The sequence below is a fragment of the Carassius carassius genome, chromosome 22 (assembly GCF_963082965.1).
Source record: "Carassius carassius chromosome 22, fCarCar2.1, whole genome shotgun sequence".
Classification (NCBI taxonomy): Eukaryota; Metazoa; Chordata; class Actinopteri; order Cypriniformes; family Cyprinidae; genus Carassius; species Carassius carassius.
Window position 1 is genome coordinate 10,545,803 of NC_081776.1, and position 10,294 is coordinate 10,556,096.

At 35.0% G+C, this 10,294-nt stretch overlaps 1 protein-coding gene across 1 annotated transcript; it reads right to left on the reverse strand.

Annotated features, from left to right (window-relative positions):
• Positions 1 to 1,382: 1,382 nt before the first annotated feature.
• LOC132098916 (lumican-like) lies at positions 1,383 to 4,012 on the reverse strand. The gene is made up of 3 exons (XM_059505201.1): positions 3,720 to 4,012; positions 1,953 to 2,858; positions 1,383 to 1,872 (listed from the first exon to the last, which is right to left on the reverse strand). Exons 2-3 carry the CDS (start codon positions 2,830 to 2,832, stop codon positions 1,718 to 1,720), a joined length of 1,035 nt encoding a protein of 344 aa, XP_059361184.1. The 5' UTR covers positions 2,833 to 2,858; positions 3,720 to 4,012; the 3' UTR covers positions 1,383 to 1,717.
• Between the last annotated feature and the right edge of the window lie 6,282 nt (positions 4,013 to 10,294).

Below are 10,294 nucleotides of genomic sequence, written 5' to 3' on the forward strand. Positions count from 1 at the left end.
CACCTGCATACTCCATCTACTTTGTCATCAAATTCAGTACATAGTCTGAGAGTTTGTAATTTGATCGCAGACTGGGAATTATTGTTAAAAAACTACTTTGCTATAGCCCTTAACATTGCTTTGATATGTTTTTACCTTTGACAGAGGGATATTTAGTTAGATAACTCCCTATTCAAGCTCTTCCATACAAAAAAGCCTTTTCATCTTACAATCACTATATTTATATCCATACCCTGTACGTTTCCCACAGGAAGCAGTTCTGTCATCATGGCTCTGATTCAAACAGGGCAAAACTCATAGAACTTTGTCCAACCATGAGTTTGGCTGAAAAGCCAGAAAGGAGGAATATGGCAAACAGATTCATTCCAGACATTTCTTTCCATCCTAAACAGCAGGACTCAGAAATGGAAATCCACATGAGTCAAGCTGAAAGATCAACAACCAAGATGAAAATAATAAAACATGGAGTAGCTCGCCTGTGTGTAAAGGGAGCCATTTTTTTTACTGTCAGTGTAGTCAAGATTAGATGACCTTATGTTTATGAATCATGAGAACCTAAAGACTTTTTACGACTTCTAATATCTACTGAAAATTTCCTGCAATGATGCTTTAGAGAATTTCCATGATAAAACAGATGCAATTGTTAATATTTAACAGATTATTTTGGCTAAATGTATTATATTATTTGAATAATGTGTGTTAATAATAATTTCTATATCTGACTTCATTATTAGGATTTATACCAACAGTATCCCTCCACACATGTAAGAAATCTGGTTTATTCAAATAAAGTTTGAATAAAAAACAAAACAAAATATAACAACAAATCAGGGAAATTACAACTTTTACAACAGTCTGCCAAGGTTACTGTAAACTTGTGGTTCAATGATTCGACTAACATTGTGATGATGTGAAATTATGTATTGAATACATACATTTTTTTAATGTTGTTTGCCACAGAATTGAAAACAATTACTGTTACAAAATAAGATTAACTGCATGCAGATTAAATATGGTATAAATGTTGGCAGAGTTCAGAAATTAAATTCAAGCTGATACTAAATTGCTATTAATACAACATTTTAGCACTGAAATTCCTCAGTTAAATAATAATAAACAAAAAAAACTTTAAATTTACTTTGCAGTTAGCTAAACCCTAGCAAATTCACTCTATAATTTTTTTTTCAGTTGGATATCCTTCAACATTGCTGCACATTTAGCAATTTTATATACAACTAGATAGTTATTATCCATAAATTGTATTCTAAACAATATATTTTCCTTACCAGCAGGCTTATTAATAACATGATTACAATTTTGAATGATTAGGGTATTTATCATGCAGAAATATTAAGATGCAGTTAGATGACATATAGTGCAACTTCTTATGGAGTACACACTGGGCTAATCACAATTTGCACAAATATGTCTTTTTTTTAGGTGGGAATATCTTGTCTAATTCGACTACTACTCTTCATACAGTACCATACAAGATTGACATTTTATGTGCCAGATTTTCAAGATTCCAGACTACTGCTGCCCATTTTACCTACAGATGTGTTCATCAACATTTTAGAGAGAAAATATTGTTGTCAGTGTGCATATAAACAGATGTGCTTGCCGGAATCATGACTAAAGACGTGCAGATGTCACTCAAGAGTGTCTAATAAGAGTAATAGCCTTAATGTATTTGATAAACTATTGGCGAGATGTGAATTTAATCAAAGATGATCTCTGAGGCCTGGCGAAGGCAGTTGGCCGTGTCATCTGGCAGACTGCTGTGTGTGATGTTGTTTCCATCCAAGCGCAGGGTCCTGAGTCGAGAGTAGTTGACCGGGGAGCTGAACTTGCAGATATTTGCAAGGTCAAACTCTGAAGAAATAGAAGTCGAAATGGAGTAAAAACCATGCTAAATCTGTAGCTTAAAAAGTTAGAAATGGAGTAAGACTTACTGTTTATCTGGTTGACTTGCAAGTACAGATGCTCAAGCGATTCGCTGATCTCCGGAATGCTCTTCAGCTTGTTAAAAGACAGGTCGAGCTCAAGGAGAGAAGACACGTTGAACACACCTGCAGGGATTCCAGAGTCCACCAGCTTGTTGTGAGAGACACGCAGGTACTGCAGGGCTGGCAGCTTGGCAAGGTAGCCATTAGGAATGCTGTCTATGTCGTTATGGTCAGCGTAGAGCATCAGAAGTGAAGGTGGAACTCCCGAGGGAAGTTTCTTGAGCTTGTTCTCGCTCACGTCCAGCAGAACGAGGGACTTCAGGCTTTTGAAGGCACCTGTGATGCTCTCGGTGGTCAACTTGTTCTTGGACAGGTGGAGGGTGGTCAGGTTTTCCATCCCAGACAAGGTGTTAGCAGGGAACGAGCTCAGCTGGTTGCCAGTCAACTTCAACTCATCCAAAGACTTTGAAAGAGAACCAGGGGGTTTGGTCAGCTTGTTATTACTAAAATGGAGCTTCTCCAGTTTCTTCAGTTTATCAACGGTACCACCCTGAATCTTGTCGCTGGTGATGTTGTTGTTGTCAAGAATGAGCCAGCGAAGGTCGGTAGCATTGTCAAACACGCCAGCCTTGATCTCCTCAATATGGTTGTCCTGTAGGTAGAGGTATTTGATGCCACTCGGCACAATAGGGATGAACTTCAAGTCGCGCCCGTTGCAGTACATGGCTGTGGGGAAGCTGAAGGGACATTCACACTCCTGGGAGCAATGTGGAGATGACGGTTCCTCCAGTGGTGCGGAGGGGAATTGGTACTCTTCATAGTAATCATACTGACCCAAACTCTGACATACCAGTCCAGTCAACAGGAAGAAGCCAAGAGCAAACATGGCTGAACAACTTATTCAAATCTAACCTGGAGAAGAGAAGAGAAGAGAAGAGAAGAGAAGAGAAGAGAAGAGAAGAGAAGAGAAGAGAAGAGAAGAGAAGAGAAGAGAAGAGAAGAGAAGAGAAGAGTGGTTTACATGGCAATATTAAAATATGAAAAAAAAGTTTCATAATAACATAACTTTCTATGGTGAACCTCAGACATAAACAAAACCCAGAGCCATTCTTTAAATGAAATTGATGACTTCATCCTCAAGAATGCAAATAGGTCCAGACAGTCATTCATTCCTTTGCAAATTAGACCCACATTGCTTATGTGCAGATCCAAGTTCATCTCAAGTTACATGAACTTTACCTCATACCTATATCTCCCTTTGTCTTTGCATGCTATGCCGAAGAATTATTGAATGGCAAATGATAGAACTTCAGAAGAGTAATGCAAGGGTGCTTTTGTAATATTGACTAATCAATTAAAGTTTCATGAAAGTTAAAAGAAAAAAAGAATAAATTACATCAGTTGTCATGCATGGAATTTTGCAACTGTACTAAAGTATAGCCAAATTAAATCCAGTACTGCATAATCTCTCTCTCTGTTCATGCACAATTAAAAAATTAGTGCATGTATAATTCTATCAGCTCATGCATTTTCAATAATTAATAAATTATATATATATATATATATTTCTAACAACTTAACATCATGTTTTGAATGAAATGCGTGCATGGAAACTTCTCAAACATTACCATGCTGAATAACTGCAATATGATCATACTTTTTCTTCAGTCCACCCCAAAATTCTGCCAAGCAGTTTTCTGATAATCTCATCCAGACAGAACTTAAGTAAGCATGAGCTTTCAACTCATAAATGCAGATGCTAGATATCCTTACCTTCCTGCTTCTCTCTCTGTTCACGGCTTCAAGAAGAGTTGTGTTCGGCCCGAGGACTCTGGAGAGAAAGAGTAAGGGAGGGAGAAAGCAAAGAATGAGAGAGAGAGAAAAAAAGAGAGACAGAGACACTCAAGCCAGACCTTAGTTGCCCAAGATTGATAGAAAACAGCAGTGAAGCAGTTCTAGTGTGTAGATGTCAGCAGTTGTTCACTTGATTCTAAACATATGGATTCTATCAAGGTTCAGGTGTAGCAAAGCAGTTTGGTACATGTAGTTCTTCAGGGAACACAGAAAGGGGTAAAGACTTACTGGGGACAGTTTGCAAAATATATATACCTGTATAGTCACCACACACATGCGCACATTTTTCCATCCCATTCTTTCCAAACAGGCCCTCAAAACAATTTAACAATTATGTGTGAGACACAAATAAACCTACAAACACATCCACCGTGAGTTACATCATAGCCAATGCTAAGCATTCATCATAAAAAAATAAAAAATAAAAATCTAAACAAAACAAAGGTTAATGAAACTATTTGAAAAATCATCTAAAAATTGGCTACTTGCGAAGGCAGCTGCCTGCTATAAGACTTGGAAAAACTGACCAAATAAGAGGGTAGTAGGCCAAACCAGTCTTACATAACCGTGTTGTCTATCTGAAGAGAGAATGTATCCAGCTGGTAGATGGTATATCATCAAACAGTGTGCCATCTTTTAATCTTAAATCTCATAAAATCCAGCCGGCTTCTGTCTGGCTGTGGTCATAGATTTATGTGATGGGAAGCTCGCACACAGTGGGAAAGATGGTGCTGATTGCAGATCAGTTTAGTTTTAATAGCATACAGTGACTCTTAGGAATGCAGTAAAGCCAGAAAACAAGATGAGAGGTCGGTTCTGTAGACTTCATGCGTATCTGAGATTTTGTATTTTCATGGATTACTACCGCAAACTCAATAAAGAATATGAAGATAAAACCTGCACACCAAATATAAAAATTTAAAAAATTTAAAAATAAAAATAATTAAAACAGAATATAAAATAAGTATAATAATAAAATTATTAAATGTGTGCATGTGTGTGGTGACTACACAGGTATATATATTTTGCTAATTATTAAAACATATAATTATAAATTTTTTTAATGATTTTAATTATTTATCAACACATCAACAAACTAATGTCTATTGTCATCATTTACATTTTTTATTTTAAAGATTTTACTTAATTATTATATTTTATTATTATACTTAGTTAATGACAGTAAAATATTAGGGTTACTGAGTGTGTTGATAAATAAATAAATAAAATCATTAAAAAATAAATAATAAGATGTTTAAACAGATAAATAATTTAAACATATCATGTTACAAAAAAAAATGTGCCCGACAGATTCAAGAGACTAAGAGTCAGATTCAAACACTAGTTATATACTTGTCCACCACGGCGTGTTATAGCATGTGCGCTAACTGCTGGGCCACAGATCTGATGCTGTTGGGTGGTCTTAAATTGGTCTGGATCAATCTGACTGCTGCAGTGCTCATACCTGTCCCATTTCAACAGCACCATGACCTTATCACTCATTCCTCATCTGTCATGTCCCCTGCAGGTCACCTCTCCACTCTCCCCACTCATCTGTCAGGCCTTTAGGGCAAGCACATGGTGCTGAGCTCATGTTTGGACTTTATGGATGAAGTTATGCAGCAGGAGCAGGTCAGGGCAAACCTGTGCAGCTGTACCAGATGCAGGTATGTGAGGTGTGCAGTTGCACTCAAACTATGTAAAAACAGTCTGCGGTCTGATTGAAAAAATCAGCTGCAGAAGCACTTTTTTTTTTTAAGTATTTCAAACACACCCCTAGATATAGATATGTAGCAGGTCATTTATTACACTTTACACTTAAGTAATTAGCTTTGTTTGAAGTACAAAACTCTTATTTAAGTATCATTGAGATACAAATAGTTTTTATTGATATTCTGAATTAGTTTTTATTTTATATTTTCTGTTTTCATTTTAATTTTAGTTAAAGTTTTAGTAATTTGGGTAATATTAGTATTTATTTTATTTATTTATATATTAATAAATCATATATATTAATATATTTATTTATTTTGTCTATATATTTTTTTAATACATTTTTATTTCAGGTTTAGATGGAGTTATCTACCTGAAAATAAATGTGTTGCCTTTTTAGAAAAATAGAATATATAATAAAAACATTTTTTTTTTCAGTTAAAGTTAAGTTTTAACCCTGCAATACACTTTAAAATATTGGTTGTTTTAAAAGCAAGATTAATGAAAAATGGCAAACCTATTTCAAATCTATTTTACTGTAAAATACAAAACGATAATCCATGTGTTTTGTAAAGCATAAAGAATGAATATTGCCTAATCATTTATGAGGACAAGGTAATTTCCAGACAATCATATTTGTTCGAATTATATTTTATTATTGAAAGTTACTTTTTTCTTAATTCTATTAATGTACATTTGAGTGTGTTATGTTATATAACATACTATAATTTAATGAAATACACAGTTATGCGCTATAAAATATACATTGTCCAACCTATAACATGGACACTATTTTTATTTTTTATTTATTTATTGAATACAAATCTGCCAGCTGCAGTTTTACTGTTGTTGTTGACCATAAACGTATTTATTTGACCATACAGCCGGTGTCTTCTTAAGCCTGATTATTACCAGCCCAACTTGAGTAATAATGATGTTCCATAAGAGTGTTCTGCTGTCCAGCTGTGTCTTTCCTGTCTGGACATTGACACACATGGAAAATGAGAGCCTCAGCATCCTGAAGATCACTGGAAAGACTCTCAACACCAGTTCCATTTCCTCTTTTCATCTCACCTTCATCAGTTTACAGTGACGTTAGTGGCTAAATTCCCTCTGTCTTCAAAACCACGCAAAGGAAAGTCCACAGCTGCGTCTGTGTCTTGGTTTCTGACAACACCAGACATTTCCAGTCAAGTTTCATAATTTCCAACCATTTTTCCTGACCTGGATGCTTTTGAGGCAGACAAATCTGCTTGTAGACAAGGATAACACTGTTATCCAACCAATTAAATTGAAATATGTTTTAGGAATATATCAAAAAGCTGATTCTTCTGATCTTGTCAACAGCTTTATAATGTTTCCTCTCCTAATAGCTAAAGCTGCTATTTCTACCTGATCCGACACTTAAAAATGACCTTTACTTGCAAATCCCGATGTTGTCAGGTTGCTTCAGTCAAACTCATATTTTTTATCTTTGAATAAAATGAGTTTCATCTTGTTTTCAAGCTCAGTCATGATACTCATGTAATTATATTGAGAAATACCTCATATGGTTCCCATTACAATGCATGTCTTTGTCAACAATAAAATGATTTAGTCACACATTATTTATATTGGTTTTTAAGAATGCCGAGAGAGCTGACAAATGAAAAATGCTTCAAAACCTTTCAGTGTGGCTTAAGTTTACAGTGAAATAAAAAGTTGCAAAACAGTGAGCTCACAAACCTTGGTCAACCAGTAAAAGTCAGTCAGCTTCATTAACTTATTAAATATGATTATTGTTACTCCATCTTTGAGATGATGCTTAATGAATCGTGGCTACCCTTGAGTCACAATCAACACTTGACCCTAGCTATATTGAATTTTCACTATATATTTGTCTACTATATATCTATCAATATCTATATCTATACCTATATCTATGCATCTATATATATATTCTATTCTATTCTCTCTCTCTCTCTCTCTCTCTCTCTCTCTCTCTATATATATATATATATATATATATATATATATATATATATTAGTGGTGGGCATAGATTAATTTTTTTAATCTAGATTAATCTCACTGTGATCTTGAAATTAATCTAGATTAAAATGGCTCATTCTAATTCTGCCGAAGGCATTCAGAATATGTGTGTTACCCAAATAAAATTGACAAACAGTAAGTCTTTGAGAAGGGGTTTATCAAGCTAGGTGGTGCATTAGACCAGGGGCTCATCTCCTGTTTCCAAAATGCATCACAAAGTGCATGAAAAAAGCTGTAAACTAATTCCATACTCACTGCAGACGGAGTATGTGTGAAACAGGCGTGAGCAGGCCGTAGCTGGGGTCAGTGGGGACCCGGTGAAGATTGTACCAGTGGGCCCTGTTTGAAATTGTTTAATTTGTATGTTCGTTTATTTTTATTTATTTTTGCTATTTACACAATGTTTACTTTTTTTCAAGTTTGTAGGTGTCAAGGTACAGAAACCAAATAATTAAATGTAAAATAGCACTGGATAGTCTTCAATGTAAAAATGAAACAATCAAATTTATTCAGACACCTTCAACATTTCTCACATTATTACAGTTTTGCTATATATATCAAAAATTATATCTGGTGTCTGAATAATTTTTGGTTTGACTGTTAAAACTACAAAGTAATTAAGTCAACAGCAGTGACTGATTTTCATTTTCTTGGATTAACATTACAGCAGCCAGCAGCTAAATTAGGAGCGGTCACTTTAAGAGGCGATGAACGCATCCAATATAATACACATCCCATTTTTTTTTCCTCAACTGATTACTTTCACTTAAGACATAACTGACAGTTTTTTCGAGCATAATTTCCAAGGTGGATATTTTGACATATTTTGTATGTATTTGTCGGCACAAGAGCAAAAATAAGCAAATTCGGTGTTCAAGTGTTTTGAGACGCCTTTCTCTGCGTGAGCCCTGAACACCAGAACACCGCAAGTACTGAATTAAAGTTTATTACCTAATTCGCCTTCTTTATTTTTTATTACAAATGCAGTTTGAAACTATATAGCAACGTGGCCCTCGCAATTATTCTCCCTTCGAAGTGCCGTCTGAAAGTATTAATCATGCCGATTGGAACACAGCCGCATCGTTTCGTTTGTGCGAAGAAACGGTGAGTTTGTCGAGTGAGTTACCTTTGTAAAAACATTCCAAAAGACATATTTGTCATATAACAATATTGGTAAAACAGTGTGTTTGAGGTTTTCACTTACATTAAATGTTAACACTCAAATCAAAGTAATTTTATAGTAAATGAATGTACCAAAATAAAGTAACCAAAATGTATAAATATGTGAGAGATTTTGTTGTTTTTACAGAATTATAAAATAGAATACTCTCTACAAATGTGTTTGTGTATGTACGTATATATATATTTAGAGAGAGAGAGAGAGAGACAGACAGACACACAGTATAGACACTGTTTGCAAAATTATTTTTTTTGTGTGTGCTTTTAAGTGTTCATTTAATGCATATCAGCAAATAAACCAAATATTTAACAGATGTTATGTCAGATTAAATAAATGGTTTAAACTGCAATGGTGGCTGGATGCTGCACAGGTGACAGGAGGTATGGGTGAAGAAGATATCCTCGGTCTCCCAGCAGCCAGCTATCACCAAAGCCATGCACCCTCTACAGCCCCCTGCAAACTGCAGAAGTGGCCCACACAAAAGAGTCATGTGTGCTTCACAGAACGTGCAGGCAAACATAATCATGATCCATAACTAAGTTATTGATTGAGGTATAAATACTAATATAAACAATATAAATATAAAATATAATAGTCTCGATCAAGGCTAGCTACTACTTTTTCTTTTTCGTCTTGTCTTTGCTTCTGTTCACCTTTGTATTTGGCGTTCCGCCGGGTTCCGCAGGAAGTTAGATAAACTAGAGGGGTCAAAGGTTATATGACGCCATAGACGGGCGACAAAACGGAAATAAAGAAACGTGCCGTGTCTTCTAATTAAACTATAATTTTCTCTGAATTTAAAAGTTTGTGGAAACTGTTGGGATAATGTAAGTACACAACTAAAAAAATATATATATAACATAGATATAGTGATTTCTGCTATTTTTAAAGCAGAAAAATTACATATTGTGCCTTTAACGGCGATATTTTTCTTATCGCCTGATAAGAGTCTCACGTTAACACAGCACGTTAACGCCGATAACGGCCCAGCACTAATATATATATATTAGTGCTGGGCCGTTAACGTGCTATGTTAACGTGAGACTCTTATCAGGCGATAAGAAAAATATCGCCGTTAAAGGCACAATATGTAATTTATATATTATAATAGGTATATATATATATATATAATGTATATATAATGTATATATGTATGTCCGAAAAATGAAAACGTCTAAATAAACAAATAAATAATATATTAACATATAGACATGGATGTATAAAAATCACATTCTCTCTCGTGCTCTCTTTCTGTATATGCATAATATTTATAATTTATTACATCTTTTTAGAGTTAAACATCACTCTTGGTGTTTGGTGCAAATTAGTGTTACTAAAATGTCTGGACTGCTGCTGTTTTAGAACAATATGTTCACTTTGTAAAATCCCTGCTATCAGCTCTCCTCTGAATTAGCTAGAGGTATTCAGACTCAGTTTGGACACAAATAGTCAAGTGTTGGGTGATCCTGAGGTGGACAAATGCACCTCAGACACCTCAGTACTGCCACAAACAGACTCAGCGCTGAGCCTCACATTAGCAAACACACACTCACACACACACATGGTAGCACA

What these genes read in the sequence shown, in the direction of transcription:
- LOC132098916 (XM_059505201.1), bottom strand. Translation starts at nt 2,832, where the DNA reads ATGTTTGCTCTTGGCTTCTTCCTGTTGACTGGACTGGTATGTCAGAGT. An exon ending in GCAAGTCAACCAGATAAACA is followed by an intron (nt 1,873 to 1,952) that starts GTAAGTCTTACT and finishes CTATTTCTTCAG; the next exon opens with AGTTTGACCTTGCAAATATC.